General features: G+C 54.6%; 1 protein-coding gene and 1 long non-coding RNA gene across 4 annotated transcripts in view; one reads left to right on the top strand and one right to left on the bottom strand.

Annotated features, from left to right (window-relative positions):
- Positions 1-12,131, bottom strand: part of PLCG1 (phospholipase C gamma 1) — a 35,456-nt gene extending 23,325 nt beyond the window's left edge. For 2 of the 3 annotated variants that reach the window (XM_070589220.1, XM_070589221.1), the window contains exons 1-2: positions 12,017-12,131; positions 11,229-11,546 (exon numbers count right to left, since the gene is read on the bottom strand). In XM_070589220.1, the coding sequence (XP_070445321.1) occupies positions 11,229-11,445 (217 nt within the window). In that variant the 5' untranslated portion in view covers positions 11,446-11,546; positions 12,017-12,131. Of the gene's footprint in view, positions 1-2,711; positions 3,050-11,228; positions 11,547-12,016 lie in introns of those variants that run through there. The other variant, XM_070589222.1, reaches the window with a different exon arrangement.
- LOC139078229 (uncharacterized) lies at positions 11,602-16,209 on the top strand. The gene is made up of 3 exons (XR_011531104.1): positions 11,602-11,967; positions 13,262-13,417; positions 15,294-16,209. It is a non-coding gene; the product is annotated as an uncharacterized lncRNA (long non-coding RNA).
- The last annotated feature ends 1,054 nt before the right edge of the window (positions 16,210-17,263 follow it).

Below are 17,263 nucleotides of genomic sequence, written 5' to 3'. Positions count from 1 at the left end.
GCCTGATCCAGCAGGAGCCAGGGGCATGCATGGCCAGCAGCTCCTAAGCTGGCCACCTACTGCCCAAGGCCTCTGGAAGGAGTGTGAGATGCCCTCCCCCCGATTCCCCTCTCTTTTCTGACGCTAACCTTCCTCCTCCCCTTCCAACATAAACAGGAGCAGCTCCCAGCTCCCACCTAGAGGAAGGCAAAAGCTGAGCAGTGGGTAGCTCTCTACCTCCATTTTACAGATGAGGATCCAGGCTTGGAGACACAGGGCCACGGGATCACAGAGCAAAGGGAAGGTGAGGCCAGGACTTATCTCCCTCCCATTCCTGTGCAGCAGATAACTTCAAACCAGACCAGCAGGGGACAGAAGACCAGAGCTCCCTCCCAGGACACAAACAGGGAAACCCTAGCCGAAACCTGGAGTCCAGGGCACACCAAGGGCAGAGCTCAGCATCTGCTCTCAGCTGGGGTTTTTCATCAGTCACTGTTCCCCCAACACCTGACCGAGAAGAGCAGCCAGGCCTGACTCGGCATCCGGCCCCTCTCCCACCTTGATAAACAGGAAAAGGCCATTCAGACAGCTGGATGGAGGTCTGTGGGATCCTTCTACATGGGACCCTGCACCCTTATGTACTAACTGCTTCAGGTCACAGATGTAAAGGATCCTTGTCAGTACATGAATCATCTAGACGAATCTCCTCTTGCGAACAATGAGGAAAGGGAGGCCCCAAAGGGTCTTGTCATGGTCACATAGTGGTTCATGGCAGAACAGAGACCCTCTGCAGTGGCCCCACAGCAGTCACCATCCCTGATATGGGGTATGCAGAGAAAAAGCAGGGCAGCCAGAGAGAGCCTTCACACCAACCAGGCAGGCAGCCCTCTTCCCTAGGATGCTAGCTAATCCTACCCATTTCAGAGGTGGGAACAGCATGCCTAGGTCCCAGAGGAAGGAAGGGAAAGGAGGCCCCACCCAGAGAACTCAAAGCTGGGAGAGAGCTGAGCAGTTGTCTATTAGGCTTATCCCTTCATTCTATCATCCGATTAAACATGTATTAGGCATCTATCTACTCCATGTCAGGCCTTGGGTCAGGTCCTGGATAAACAGAGATCAATAAGGCATTTGAGTTCCTGCCCTTGAGAAAGCCCCTGCCTGGTGGAGGAAACAGATGGGGAAGCAGATAACCATGAGGTCGTGCAAAGAGTGGAACAACAGGGAGATGTCTGTGGTGCTGAGAACACAGAGAAAGTGAGTTCTCCTTGGGAAGTCTCCCACTGCTCCACAGAAAGCAGGTCGGGAAGGCTGTGCTGCCCGTGTCGGGCAGAGGGGATCACAGAAGCCAAGGCACCAATCGATGCAGCAGCTTGGTTGTTCAGGGAACAGGGCGTTCAGGGTTTCCTGGACGAGAGGGGAGGGAAAGTGGGCCTCACTGGCCTTCCTTGCTAGGGGGTTGGAGCCATGCTCAGCAATGAACGGAAGCTGAAGGCCTGCTCGCTCAGCCACCCTCTTCTGCACGCCCCACTAGGCTCTCCCATCTTAGAGCTACTTGGCCCAGCCCCTCCTCAGCATCTGGCCACACTCCTTTGGGTGATGCCAGCCCAAGCCAAGCCACTCTCCTTGTCCTTCTTGTGCTTCCTGGGGAGGCAAGGTCCCAGTGCATGATCAAGTCTCTGACCTCACTCTGAGGTAGGAGAGAACTCATCCGCTCGCTGCCTCTCTAGGAAGCCCAGCTCAACTCTTCAAAATCACTTCCCCCATTGAGAGGGATGGCTACCTTGAGACTTCCCCTTCCTGATTTTAATTCCCTAGTTTTACCCTCTTAAGATGGCTTCTGGCCTCACCTCCCCTAGCACACGTCCTAAGAGAGCTGCCTCCCGACCTCCCATCCCAGCCTGCAGAGCCTCACCCTTCCAGCGTGGGCCGGTTCTCAGGCCAGGGACGAAGATATCCGCGCAGGAACAGTCCGGGCACTAGGCAATCTGTTCTGCCTGGAGGGCTGCTCTCTATTTCACTGCTGGCCTCATGAGGCCCTGAATACAATCCCTGACAAAGTGACAAACGCTACCTTTTCTAACTTCGTTGGCGGACATGCTAAGAGGTCCCAAGAAAGGCCACAGTCCCAGTTAGGAACTGACAAGTGAACACAGGCACACTATACTCCATTACTGCTGTGGGCGGAGGAAGGGACTAGGGTAGGAAGAGGAGGGCTGCCTCCAAACAGCTGGAGGACCACAAGGAGAACAGGCGCAAGTGGTCTGCAGAGCCTCAGAGAAGAACCCGTCACCCCCTACCCCTGTTGCTGCCCAACATCCCAGCTGACCTTCTGTCCCCAAGTCGGCTGAGAAGCCTTTGGGAACTGTGGCCAACTCCTCCCCTCCTTCCTAGGTTAGTCACTCCATGAACTCGGGCCCACATTCTCTGGGCCTGAGGCTGAACTCACTCAATCCCATGGGGTTAGAATTCCCCCACCACACACCCACAGCTACACAGCCAGAGTCCCATTGTGGTCAATGCCCTACTCCCCCCCACAGGCAGGGCCAAGCCCAGGACACTGTGACCTGGGGGCATCCCTTAAACAACCACTGCCCTCAGAAGATTTTAGCTCAGCCATATCCCCAGGTGTCCAAGAAAACAGGAAGCTAACCCCAAAGTGAACGGCCCACCCCTAGTTAGAATTAGATCTCACGCAAACAAGTGGTCGAATTCGCTGTGGCCCAACTCCTCACCAGTCTGGTCAGTGGTTTGCTGCCAGGGCCTGGAGCTCAGACTGCCCACTCGTCACTGTGCCCATGCCCTGCTTCCAGGCACCTCACAGCCTTTGTACAGATCCTCTAATCAAGGCTGGCAGGCCAGCCAGCAGGGGGAGGGACCCCACAGGCTGCTACAGAGAGGAAGCTGATTCTGTCCAGACCCTCAGGTTCAGCCTACAGCATTTTAGGCACAACTGTCTTCTGCTGGGCTTTCACGGTTTTCCGCATATTCCAGATTGCAAGCTTCCCAGGATCAAGGACCAGGTCACCTCTTTTTCTTGTTTCCTAACCCCAGTCTCCTCTGTGCCAGGGCTGGGCTCAGCAGAGGAGATGCCAGTCTCTGCAGGAGAAAGCCCCGCCCCATTTATTCTGCATCCTGAGTCTTGCTGAAGCCAGGGCCACCCGCCAACACCGGGAAGGGCCCGGAAGGAAGCAGCAGAGCCTATACACAAAGCCTACATGTGGGCTATAAAAAGGAGGCCTCTCTGCTTCCCCCAGGATGGGCCTGGTTCCTAGGAGGTGACGAGTGGGGGAGAGAGCTAGTACTTGTGCCTGGGCACACAGCCACTGCAGCCTCTCAAAGGCCAGCCAAGCACCACCTCAAAAGGAAGGAGTCTGACAAGGAAGCAAGAGAGAACATTAAGAGCTGAGCCAGGGATGCAAGTGGAGATTCTCTGAGCCCCATCTCCTGGGACCACAGCCTCCCCCAAAAGCAACGGACTCCACCGTCCCCACTGCCTCTTCCCCTAACTCCAGAGTATTCAGGGACCACGCCCTTCTCACACTTCTTTCTCTATCCTCTGGGGGCCAAGGGCACTTCCTAGAGGCCTTCCAGGCATCCATATTCCCCACTCCCTCTCGAGGCCCAGCATACCCAGCAAAGGAGCTCTGGGGAGGAGCTGTGATGAGAAGCATGAGTAGCTCTAACTCTGAGGTAACAGCAGGAAGCTGTGGCCACAACAGACTAGGCTCAGGGGAAGCTTAAGTAGGGGCACGCATGTTGGGAAAAGGTAGGGAGATGATTAGGCAAGGGCACAGTGATACTACCTCAAAGTCTGAATACGAGGATACCTATCTCAAAGACTGCAACTGAGGCAGCCTCCTGACCCACACGGGCAGCAGTCCACTCTGCCACAGCAGCAGAGCCACCCTCACTGCACCCCATGCCCAAGTCACAGGATTTAATTCCTCACTAGCCTCCATTCTCCGAATCCCTCTCCAGTCTAGTTTGCCCAGAGTGTTCAGGCTCTACAGCAGCAGGCTGACCCAGAGCCACCGAGGCCACTCTCTGGGAACAGTGGAGTGGCTTGTCACAGATAGACACATGTAGCGTAAGCGAGAAATGAGCCTGGGTTGCTGTCAGCCACTGAGACAGGGGTCGTGCATATCAGAGACAACCATCCTCTCTCCCGACTGCCAGCAGCCTCTGGCTTGTTTCCTTCACAGCTGTGCCCAGGTCCCGGAATTATGTTTCTGTCTGGCTGTATCTACGTTAACCTTGATGTTCACTCCGGGACCCCACGGTACTTGGCACATCAGCAGATGCCAGAGTCCAAAGCCAGGGAAGCACAAGTTGTGTCTCACTTGTTAGTGTGCCACAGAGACCCAAGAAAGCTGGGTTTTTGGGGGTCTGTTTTTTAAGGAAAAAGTAGCTATGGTGATAGGGAAAGCACACGAGGCTAGAGACCTACTGCCTCCGTGAGCAAGGCAGACGTTGGTGTAATCACGTCCAGCTCAGCATGCCTAACACAGTGGCTGGGCCCACAATAAATTGGGACAAACAAGGAACAGACGGACAAATGCATGCGCTAGAGCTACTACCAGGTCTGGAAAGGCCCTTCTCAGAGCACCTAGAGCGCGGAGCCCAGGTTCCCATTTCCCTGGCAGAGGCTCAGGTGCAGTTGTCATCATGAGCCAGGAGTGCAAGTCAGGGCAAGGCTCTTCTGTCCTCTCACCTCAAATCAGCTGCTGCCTTCACCCCCTGCAGGAGTGAGGGAAAGCATCTCGAGGGGGTGCCATGGCAAGATGAGGGCAGCAGAGGATCTAGATGGAGGCCTCAAATCCAGTTTGTCCACAGACAGAAGTGTGGGCTGGTCAAACAACACATCTGACCAGAGGGCAGAGTAGAGATCAGATAGCTCTATCCACATAAAAAAACACCTCTGGTCCTCGGGAAGTCCATCTTATTGTCATTTTCTCCAGAGTGGAGGAATAAACTGAGTACTGCCATGGGCATCAGCAATCCTAGGCTCTGGTCCCAGCACTGCCATGAACCTGCTGTGTGACCTTACCCTTGGGGCCTGGGCTTGCTCATCTGTAAGAGAGGTTTAATCATTCCTGTCCTCCCTCAATTCGTGCAGCTGTGGTGGAGCTCAAACAACACAAGAGATGAGAAAATGCTCCGTGAACTCTAATGCACTATTCAAATACCCGATTTTTCCCATGCCCCTGGTCCTCTGTGTACAGACTCAGGGAGTGAACAAAGAAAATGAGTAGGAAACAAACTTCTAGCAGGTTGTCAGAACAGCCACTGGTGGCCAAGCCTGGTGGCAGACAGAAGTGGAGTTCTATAGTTAGTTAAGGGGAAGCACAGGAAACAAATACTTATTAAGAGCCCAAATGCTGTGCTGGGCACTTTCACAGAAAATCTCTTACTCTTTTATATGACCTCATTTGACTACCGTTAATATACAGCTCTGTGAGGAAAAAAATATTTTTACAGCTGAAGATCAGTTTCAGATAGGTTAAAGTAAGCCCAAGGTCACAGAAGAGCTGAAGCTTGAACCCAAATCTGAATGATTTTAGCCACATATCTCTGGTCACTGCAGCCCAATTACTAACGGCTGCTGGCGGCCACTCCTCACCCTTGGCTCTGCCTACAGTCTTGTCACCTGTTACCATGCTGCTCTCAAAGATTTCCCCCAGGGAAGCACGGGCACCATGCTTCTCTGAACAAAGGGCTCCACGAGGAGCACCAGAACATTCCCCTCCTCCTATCCCATGTCCATTTCTCCTAGGAGTCTCCTCAAAGTCCCCACTGACTTCTCCAATTCTAAGAGAGGGAGTGGAGAGGGGGAGAAAGTCTCCTATCCTCTAATATCAGGCCTTTGAGACATTAGGCCTCACTTCCTCCAACTTATCCATCTCTAGCCTTCTTGAAAGCACAGAGGAAAGGGCACGGAGTGGGAAGAGATGCCATGAGTTAATGGAGACTGACACGGGTGGTGACAGGAGAGACAGAGGCAGGCCCCACCAATGTGCTCAGATAGCATTTCTCCGGGCTAGACACTCAGAAATAGGCCAACTGACACCTTCATATGATACCAAAGCAGCTGCTTCCAGCCAACTGCCCTGTCACCTCGCAAATGTCAGCAGTGGGAAACAGCCATGACAAGAGAAGGGCTACTGAGAGCTTTGAGAGAGAGGATAGGTGGGCCTCCTTGTCTCTGAATTACATGGCTTGGTGGCCAGGCACCAGCCCCATCAATACAACAGATGTGTTTGCTCTGTTCCGCTATCAGGTCTTCCTGGGGAACTTAATCCTCATCTTCCTACTTGTCAGAGCTCCCAAATGTTAAGCACTTACACACTGCCCACTCGATGCTAAGCATTTTATGCAAATTCTCATCAAAACCCTTATGAGACGAATGCAGTTTGCTACTAACCCCCTTTCACAGATGAGGAGACCAGAAAGATAAAGTCACACACTCAGGGTCACAGAGCAAGTAAGCTGCACAACAGGATTTTAACCTAGGCAGTCTCAGAGCCCAGATGCTAACCTCCCATGCTCCGCTGTCTCATCCCTCCAGACCCAGCCCCTCTCCTCCACTACCTCTGCATCCCTGCCCTGCCTCAACAAGGTCTTGCCCGTGCTCATCAGCTCTCCTGCAAACTGCAGTAGCTCACTGCCTCCCTCCTCAACAAACATGCAAGACAGCCCCACTTCAGCCTCTGCTCACAGCCGTTGCCTACAGGACAGAGTGTAACCCATAAACACAGCACACCGTGCCCTCCCCAAGCTGCCCCCAACCAGTCCCAGCCTCATCTCTACCACACCGACTGCACTCTCAACCCCCGCACAGTCATCCCAGTGCCTCAGCCTGGGCACAGGCAAGTTCCTCAATAGGTGCAGCTCATAGGTCACCTCCCCTGTGAAGCTGTCCCTGGCTCTCTCCTCTCAACCCCCAGCTTGCTAAGCAGAGCTTGGTACTCTGCCCTCACAGAGCTCTTTGTGCACACCTTTATTATGGCACGTAACACATGGGGTTATAATTACATGTTCCCAAATCTGTCTCTTCCAAGAGTCTGGGAGTTCCTCAATGGCACAGACCACGTCTTATTCATCTTTTGAACCCTCAGTGCCCAGTACTGGGTAAACAGGAGGTGTTCAAACAATATTAATTGAACAAATAAACGTCCCTCATTTCAAGGGGTTACCCAAAACAAGGTTAGTGGCGAAGATTTCTAACCAGTGACTCAAGACTGTGCATCTATGTACGTGTATTGTACGTGTATGTGTACGTGTACACACACAGACACACACACACGGAGAAGCTAGAGGTGGTTGGGGGCCCCTATGCTGGGAATGCTCAGCTTTTCCAGTCATCTCTGAAGCAGGCCCCTTTCCTAGGTTCACAGGAAAGAGAGCCCCAGCTGGACAGGGCGCCTGGCATGGCTGGTCTGGAAACCCACACACACATCAGGGCAAGCTTGGGGTACTGAGGAAACACTAAGAGGTCTGACTTCCCCTGGAAAAACTGCGGTCAGACAGGAAACACACAGGCGGGGATGGCTAGCTCTGGAGATCCGGACAAGTGCTCTTGCCCCTCTCCCACTGGGAGCAACCAGCCAGCAGAAAGAAAACCCCTGATGACACCGTGCCTCCTGCTTCAGGTACCTTGGGCCTAGCCCTCAGAGTAGGCCTCGTGGTCTGTCTCCTCACTATTCTGACAGCCACGGGGGTCAAGCCTCAGATAGCAGGTCCCACTATCACTTCTTCTCTGAGCCTACCTGCCTTGTCCAAGCGACTTTGCTTTCTTCTGCCACCCCAACCCCACTGTGTACAACTTGGAATTGTCACTGTCTGTTTCAGTTTGGAATTGTCACTGTCTGTTTTAGTTTCCCTGAGGGCAAGGACCTGTTTTCATTTACTGCCTAAGGGGGCCTAACATCTAGAAGAGTATCTACAGAAGGATCAAAGATGAAAGCCTGTGGCTCCAAAAGTCCTCACAGACGTGCTTGGCTTGCGTTCAGAGCCCTCCAGAGTCTCCACCCAGGCCACTGTGCCCACAATGGCCCTTGAGTGGAACCATCACTCTAGAAGGCACCAGAAAGAAAAGAACCTAGAGGGGCCGTGGCTGTCTGTAATGTACGGTCTGAGCATGAAGGTTTCTCCTCACAGAGGAGCAACACAGACCAGAAGGACAAGGGGCCTGAGAGTAGAGTCCTCTTGGGACTGGTCAGCCAGCCACTGGCTGGGTCCAGCTGAGACTGCCACATACCAGCACTATCACCTGTGGCATAATTCACTTCCTGCATTTCCATTTCCTCGCCTGTAAAATGTGATGGTACTCGAGACCACCCCTCAGGGACCCTGTGACGATTAGCCAAGCAAACACAATGAAAAGTCTCCGAAGCACACAGCAGGAAGGTTTGTATTCACTTATGTCAGTATCTGCAACATAAAAAAACAAACATCGACCTGGTTCCTGTCATACCACCATGGCAACAGGCACCAAAGCACTTCCCCACCCCTCTTTTGAGCCAAACTACCTCCCAAGAAATCAGCAGGTGCCAGTCCCATTTCACAAGTGGTAAAGTGAGAGGGCTCAGAGTCAGGCCAGAACCAGGTCTATACACAAGTGCTATGCACGTTCATTGAACCACACCGGCTCTCCTTCAGGGCCACGGACACCCTGAGGATAGCAAAAGTGTCTCTCTCTTTGCTTGGGCTAAAGGCACCGCATGGTACCCGGCAAGGTCAGCAGGAAAAGGTCAGGCACCTGGGCGCAGGACACAGATGGCAACCCAACCTTCCTCAGGGCCTACAGAGGGGGGCTGCGAGGCTCACAACCACTACCAAGGTGTGCCCAGGAAGGGGCAGAAGTGGGGCAGCTTCACTGGGAGGCTCCATCTGCAAGGTCTGAACTCCACGCAAGCATCTACTAGCCTTTTTACCAGACTCCTTCAATCCAAGCCTCCAAAACCAAAGGGCCAGGGTGACTTCTATGCCCTTTGCTATGCTCCAGGCCTCTCAAATCCCAGCTAACTGATGAGATCAACGAATTCGTACCCCTCTGGCTGACCCACCTTGGGGGCTCGGTCATCAGGTCCTCTGCATTCCTGTCTCCATCCCCCAAAAACCTGAGACACAGTAGACTAAACTCTTCCCTCTCCAGACCCCATCCTTCTATTCAGGCCCCAACATACAAATAAGAAAGTCATAGCTAGAAGTCAGATGTGCACATATCCGTACACTCACTCTATACACTGTTCTACGTGGTAGGTGGGTGGGTAAGTAGATGGGTTGGGGCAAAACAAAACCATTTCCTCCCCTTTTCTGGGTAGCGATCTAAGCAAAATGTGAACTTGGTCCCCATCCTCCTTCCTTCCTGCACCCTCACCCTCTCGGACAGCCACACTCGTCGTCCCTCAACATTCCCAGTCCAGGGTCTAGGAGGGCAGTCACAGTCTATTATTGTTATTGTCATTATTGATAACAGTTCACATTTATTCAACATTTACAACACCAGGCACTATGCTATGTGTGTTACATCAACTCTCATTTAATCCCCAGAGCAACCATATATACTTCCATTTTACAGATGAGGAAACTAAGGCTCAGAGAAGGTAAGGAACCAGCCAGGGGACACCCAACTAATATATGGGCTTCAAATCCCACCTTGGCTTCAACCACCGTGCTGCACCTATTGGCTGCTGGTCTGAAACGCAGCCTGTTATCCAGGAGATTTCTATCTGGGAACCTCCAGCCAGTGCTGCCAATTCAGCAGAGCACAGGGAGCACCACAGAAGCAAGGGGCCATGCCTGGAGTCGATGCCTGGGTGAAGTTCCCAGAACTATCTCAGCTCTCTGCAGTGTCTGTCCTTCCTCCACTTTGGAATCCAGTTTCTCAAATCACTAAAATTTTCTCCCAATGGCTGACAGGGCCCATGCGGGCATGGGGAAGGCAGCTGCCATTTCTAAGTTCAGCAACTGTGTCAGATCTGGAGTGTGCAGTTGAGGATGGCTGCCTCACCACAAGACCTTCCTTCCTCCCAATCTCCTCACCCATCTATATGCATGCACACCATACCCAAGGAGGTCTGTAGGACCTTCCCTTGGGGGTCTCACTTCCTGACCCTCCTTCCTCCACATAGACCTAGTTCTGAGCCTGGTTTTCTCTAACACCAGTCTCTGGGGGTCCCTGCAGGAAGCAACCCACAGCCTGGCGTTGCAGACACATCATCTCTCACCCTTGGAGGCGGGGGAATGGAGGGCAAAGCTGGGTGCCCATCCGGTCACAGCACAGGCACGTGCTAAGTGGAATAACACTCTGAAAGATCTGGGGCTTTTCAAACTCTCTCTTCCCAACTGAGACCTGCACAAAGGCAGCCAAGCTCAGGCCTGGGAAGGCAAAGAGGCAGGAAACCAAGAGTAGCCGCTCCCTGCAGGCATGGGACACAGGACGCAGGACACAAAGGGCTAGACCTCAAACTGGCTGCCAGCTCTTGAAAAGAGTACCTGACTCCAAGGCACTGAGGCTGGCCTTTCTGGAACCAGCCTCCAAGGGCAAGGGGAGCCTGGCCCCTTAACCAAGGGTCCCTGCCCTGGCTTTGGATGTCTCTGCCCACTCACAGAGAGCAATTTCAAGACAAAAGCGGCAGCGGGAAAGGCCGCCTCTGCCTTCTCTCAGGCTTCTCCAAACCAAACTGGACGACTTTCCTCTTTCTCCCCTGGAGGGAATCGAGTAGGCCCAGCTCCAAAACCAGCCCTACCTCGACATCTGCCTAAGTCCTACTTCGGGAACCCAAAGCTTCCTTTGCAAAGAAGAGCTCAGCCTGGGGGTCCGGCGGCTTTCACCAAGAATGCACTTTTTGGAGAAAGGGTGGTGAGAGGTGACCGTCCGGTCTGGCCCAGGTCCTAGGGAGAGTGGGGGACACTGCCATGGCTCCCCTCGCCTCGGCAGACACCACTCCTGGGGTGTGGGGGACTTGATGCCTGCCCTGCTGGTCTCCAATCCGCTAGGATCTTCAGGCCTCCGCGCAAAGCGCCTGGAACACTCCCCCCTAGCTGGGGGAGGGGGTGTTGTCAGGTGATCAGAGACCCGGATGCCCCCCGCCCCCGGTGACCACCCGGCACGGGGCGGGGGCGGGGGGGGCGGGCCCGAAAGTTGGGCCAAGTCACTCGGGCGGCGGGCCGGGGCGCGCGGGAGCCGAGCGCGGACCCCCGCCGCCCCCGCGCGCGCCGAGGGCCCGGGGCGGGGGCGCACTTACTGGCCCCCTCGATCTTATCCGCGCCGCGGCTCCACGTGATCTGCCGCGTCTCCAGCTTGACCTGGAAGGTCTTCCGCTCGGGCCGCTGCGACTTCTTGGAGTAGAACAAAGTCATGACGGTGCCCACCTCGAGGCTGCGGCAGAGGTGCAGCACCTCGGCGTCCGAGGGCGCGCCGGGCCCGCAGCCGTTAGCGCAGGGGGACGCGGCGCCGGCCATGGCTCCGGCACGGGGGGCGGCAGGGGCGGCGGAGGCCCGGCCGGGGAAGCAGGCGGCGGCGACGGCTGCGGCGGCCGGCGAGCGGGCCCCGGCGGCGGCTCCTGCGGGCGGAGACGGGGCGGGGCCTGAGCGGGGGGCGGGGTGCCTGCAGGCCCCGCCCCAGCCCGCGCGCCGGGAACAAAGGCGCCCGCGCGCCGTGGGGAGGACCCCCACCCGCCGCGCCTGCGCCCCGCGACCCCCGGACAGGCCCGGGGCGCAATGGCGGCGGGCGCGCGCGCAGGCGCGCGCGAAGCTGGCGGCTGACCAGCGTGTCCTCCGTCCTGCGGAGCTTCCTCGAGCGGCTCCGGACACAGCCCGGCAGCCTCGGCCGGCCCGTCACGCGCGGCAGCCCCGCGCCGGCCCGCCAGTCAGTCGCACACGCACAGGCGGCCGCCCAGCCCGCCGTCCCGCACAGGCCCAGCCGCAGCCGTTTCCTCAACCCCGCTCGCCCGAGCGCCGCCCGCGCCGCGACGGGGAGGAGAGGTGAGGATGCGGAGCGTCGCCCCTGGGCCCGCCGGCCAAACCCAGTTACCTGGGCGCGCTGCCCGGCGGAGGGAGCCAGGCCAGGCCGGGCCGCCTCACACCCGCGGCGGCGGCGGCGGCGGCGGCGGCGGCGGCGGCGGGTCCTCCGCGCGCCCTCTTCGGGGAGGGGCGGGGGCGGGGCAGCCTGCGGATTGGCCGGCGGGCTCTGATGGACAGCAGGTCTGTCCCGCCCCTCTCCTCTAGTCGTGCGGGGCTGGCCCGCAGGCCGCTCCTGGGACGGCCGGACCCACGGCTGTCCAGGGCTTGGCGCCTGTGTGGCCTTCGAGGTTCCCGTCATTCGGAGAAGCCCCCCAGGCCTGAGGTCCCCGGCAGGGCCTTTAGACCTGCGGCCCTCGGTGGCCTTCGTCTCTGCCCCTCGCAGGGGCCACTGCCCGCCCACCTCCCGCTCTGTCTCCACGCGGCAGGCTGTGGGCTCAGGCCCTGCCTCACCGCTCTCCTCTTGCAAATGCTCTCCCGAGCTTTGGTTTTCCTGGCCTGACTCCCCTCGTTTTCCTCCTCTCTCTCTGGCGGCTGCCTTTCGGCCTCAGAAGCCTCTCTTCCTCTGGGCTGGGTCCTGCGCCGGTTCCCAGGGCGACCTGACCTTTCCCATGGCTTCGCCCCCCACCGAGACGCCCTCAGCGCCAGATTTGTATCTCCTTTGCATCCCACTGCCTGCTCCACGTCCCTGCTTGACACGCGCGCCTCGCCGCCCTCCTCCAACTGCTCCTCCCACAGCCTTCGCTTTCTCACAACAAGGCGTAAACTCCTCTGAGGTGCTTAGGCTGAAACCCTTCGGAGATATGCTTGATTCCTGTCTCTGCCTCAACCCCACGGCAATCCATTAAGGCTGGTTCACGCTACCTTCAGATATCTCCACTCCGCCCACAAGCCCAAGGCCCATCTTCTCACCCAGTCTATTTACCCTTCTTGGTCTTGCCTGCATCTGTTCTCCATGCTTTAATCTTAAAAGTGAAATTAAATCACGATCCCCTACCGCTGTCCTCAAACCTTCCATGACTGCCCATTGCACATAAAATCCACTCTCCCTACCTGGCCCAGCTGGTCCTGTATGGTCTGGCCCCTTTCTCTCTCTCCCGCTTCATCTCTCACCGCCTCCCCTTCACTCTCCACTCTCTAGCTACAAGGGCTTTTTATGGTTATTTGAACGATTCACGCTCTTTGTCTTCCTGAAGCCATTCTCTAGACTCACTCCTGCAAGCTGGCTGCCCCTGTCACATTGCTTCCCTTATCACAGAGCACCGCCCAAACTGAAAACACCTGTGGTCACGGTGGAGCCAGGCTGACAGATGTTGAGCCAGACAGAGCAGAACAACTTACTGCATTTCAGAGCTGAGAGGCCCAGCAGAGCGCCCAGCTGATGCCAGAGAAAGATCCAGGTTTCCTGGAGTCTGTGAGTATAGGAGTGTGTGGTCAGGCAGCCTACCCAGCTGAGTGGTGAGTAGTGTCTGGGGCTGCCTCTGACTTTGTCTTGATGTGGGGGGGAGGGGGAGGGGGGGTGTGTTGATTCCCTCAGGTGCGGCCCGGCCCGTAAAGGCTGAGAACCTCAAGTTGAGACGCTTGTGCTAATAGGCTTCGGCCACCTAAGGGAAGGTGGACTGGCTGAGGCGGACTGCCACCTAGTGACAGGCCTTTAAAATGGGAGGTAGGGAACTAAAGTTGACCTAATGCACCCCCAGCGCTATAAGGCGTACACATGTGGTCACACCTGATCCTCATAATTACTCTTTAATCAGGGATTATTGTCCCCAATTTACTGATGAGGAAACTGAGATTCAGAGAAGTTCTACAACTTGCCCCAAGACTGCGTAACTAATAAATGGGGATTTGAACCCAAGTCTGTGTAACTCCATGCATTTTCTGCCTCACAAGAGAGCCACTGGCTTAAATAGGTCCTTGTGTTCTGTACCCAGTGGGCACAGAGGCTAGCTGGCTAATCAGGATGGGTCGGGGAGGCCCTAGGCATGGCTGGCCCTAGGCACAGGGAACTTGGCAGAACGTGAGTGCTCATAGAGTGTGGCTTGGGCAGGCTTGGGCTTAAAGTGATGCTGCCCCTGTATGTGGCCCCTGAGCATCCCTGTGCTACGTATTGGCGCTATGAGTTGGGAGAACAAGAGAAACCCAGCACCAGCCCTCCAGGAATTCACAGACATTAAACAGATAAACACTCTGTTATGTAGGGACAATTGTGATGGGGGCTAGAAGCAAAAGAACAGAGAGCTATTAGATAAAACTTTAGGGAGACCTACTTCAGATCTAGTAGACTAGGAAGACTTCTCCAGAACTCAGCAGAGGCCTAAAGGATGTGAGTAAGTGGCTAGGTGAATTATCAGAGGTGGGTTGGAGGAAAGTACTTTACAGACATAGGTAACAGCATTTACAAAGACCCTGAAGCCAGCAAGAGCTTAGTGAGTTGAGGAATAGAAAGGAGGCTGGTTTGCTAAGCAAGGGGGAGCATGGGAGGTGATGAGGCCAGGAAGACGGGTAGGGGCCCCTCTCTGCTTATCTGGCTTTGTCCATCTTTCCAGGAGGCCCCCTCCTAAGTGTTACAACCCTCGTTTAACTTCTGCTGCCTACTTGGGCAGCCTGTGGACCGTGATGCACTTTTAAAATCTATTTCTCCATTTTCTGGTAGCTTCCCGACATGCAGCCCATGCTTCCTTGCTTTTGCTTTTGCCTCCGGAGCCAGGCCCCCAGGGGCTCCAGAAATTCCTGCCAACAGGAGCTCATGTTTTCAGTCTTCTGCCAGGCCCTTAATCAGGAAACAGGGCCCCATTTCCTCCTGGGACTTCTGAGCCAGCATCCCAGGCCTCAGGTGCCTCCCTCCAGCAAAGGAGGTTCAGGAAAAGCAGGTCGCACAGAGGGTGTGGCTAGTATGGGCTTCCCCCAGCTCAGCATGTATATATGGATACGTGGGTGTAACTGGCAGTGCGTGCAGCTGCGCTGGCTGGGAGGGAGCAGCCCAGCACCCTCACAAGGCACACGCCCTGACGTTACCCAGGCTAGCCCTCTTGGGCCTATTTCTGTCAACACTCATGCTTCAACATGCTCTGGCCTACACCACACCTGTCCTGGAGTCTGGGGAGGAGTCCCAGCCCAAAGCCCCTCTGGGCCTGACCTCACAGGTGTTTTTTTAATTTTATTTACTGAACACTTAGAATAGCGCTTGGCATGTTGTACGCCGTATGTAACTGCTTTACCCATGTTAGCTCACTTACTTCTCATTACAGCACAATGAGATACGTACTCTTATTATCCCCATTTTACAGATGAGGAAACTGAGACATGGAGAGATTAAGAGATATGCTCATGGACACACTAAGAGGTGGCAGAGATGGGATTCAAACCCAGGCAACCCGGCTGCAGAGTCAATGCTGTGTTCCCTCCCACATAGATGTGAACATTTTATTATGTATCCTCACCCTTCCCCTAATACCCCTTCCTGATGTGTTTTCTACTTTTATTTATTTGGTTAAATGTTGTCACAAGTTGGGTTCTTTGGGAGGCAGACTCTGTGACAGAGGTTGGTGTGAAGAACGTTTATTAAGGAGTGCCCTTGGGATCGACACTGGAAGAGAGAGGAAGGAGGCAGGAGGGGGCACAGGGAGAAGTTAAGCTGTGATACAGCCCTGATGACAGCCTCAGCCAGCCCCTAGGGAGCTCTGTGATCCCATGCTGGCTTGAAATGGCTGGGCCTTCACAGCCCCAGGTCAGTCAGCCATTGGATGTGGGCTGCCCTGGGAAGAGCACAGCCTCTGCTGCACGGCTCTCTGCAACTGAGGTGATCTTAGCGGGGTGACAGGTCTCCCAGTAGTTGGAGCAACAAGTGCTTCCCTGAAGGGGAATCTGAGTGGCACATCACTGTGCCCGCCACAAATGTATTCTTTTCCAGTCCTTTAAAAAAAGTTTAGAGGGAGGCCAGCCCAGTGGTGCAGCAGTTAAGTTCGTACCTTCCACTTTGACAGCCCGGGTTCACTAGTTCAGATCCTGGGTGCAGACCTACACACCACTTGTCAAACCATGCTGTTACAGGCGTCCCACATATAAAGTAGAGGAAGATGGGCACGGATGTTAGCTCAGGGCTAATCTTCCTCAGCAAAAAAAAGGAGGATTGGCAGCAGATGTTAGCTCAGGGCTAATGTTCCTCAAAAATAAATAAATAAAAATAAAAAAAAGTGTAGAGCACTTACAGGACAAAAATAGTGTATTTTAGAAATGGGATATACTTTTATAAGAAGGAGGAATATAATATGGTTAGTATGGATTGCCATGGCTGCTGTTAATGAGAATCAAATGTGGCTGAGCTTCCTGGTAGCTAAAGCAAAAACTCTATTCTGGTAACTGACTCCTTGGGAGAGAAAATTTTCCTGAGGTTAAATTATGAAAGAAGTTTCTCATATGGACACTTACTTGATTGAAATAGTGGAGAATGTTCTCAATAGATTAACAGCAAATGCTAATGAAGTTTTCATTTGTTCCTTATAATAACCATATGTGAATACAGAAGGTATAATATAAAAGTATAGCTCAGTGAAGCCCCTTCTACAATTGAAGGTGGGCAGATTTATAGACTTGCAGTGTCCAATTTGATCCACACATCAAACTTGATCCCTTTTCTTTAAACTGTTCTTTAATTTCTACTCAGTAGTTTCTTACATGAGATGTCTGACCCGCCCTTCTCTGGGTCTGTGAGCCAGCCTGTACCTCAGCATACAGCCAGTCCTCAATAAGGACTCAGCTCAGTGCAGCTTGAACTCCACCCCACAACCTGTGGTCGAGGCTCCTGACCTCTGGCCCAATATCTGTCTATGGTTCCAATTTAGTTGTTGGGCCTCACACTTCTTAGGTCATGTCCTCTAGCTCTCCTCCTCACCGGGGATGTACTCTCAGCCCCTTGAGAGCCTCATGTTTCCTATCAAGGCAAAACCAGGCCTCACCCAGCCGCTCCCAGAAACTGTGCTCTCTCTGCAGACCCTGCTTCCCCTTTGCTGATGGACCCCTATAGTGGGACACGGATGTTGAGACAAGAGAGCTGGGCTCCAGACATACCTTCTTCAGGGAGGTGGCAAGGACGCTGTAACTGCTTCACTGAAGGAAGGGAAGGGGAGAACCCTTACTAGCCGCTGGCCAGGACAGGGCAGCCTGCTATTCTCTTCTCTCTCTCCCTTTCTTCCAACAAACACTCTTGATGCCTCCTCTATAGCAGTTAGAGAGCAGAGATGAATCAGACCAAGTTCCC

This window comes from Equus przewalskii, chromosome 21, assembly GCF_037783145.1.
Source record: "Equus przewalskii isolate Varuska chromosome 21, EquPr2, whole genome shotgun sequence".
Taxonomy (NCBI): domain Eukaryota; kingdom Metazoa; phylum Chordata; class Mammalia; order Perissodactyla; family Equidae; genus Equus; species Equus przewalskii.
Note: the sequence above shows the minus strand (reverse complement) of the source record. Positions and strands in the feature narration are given on the sequence as shown.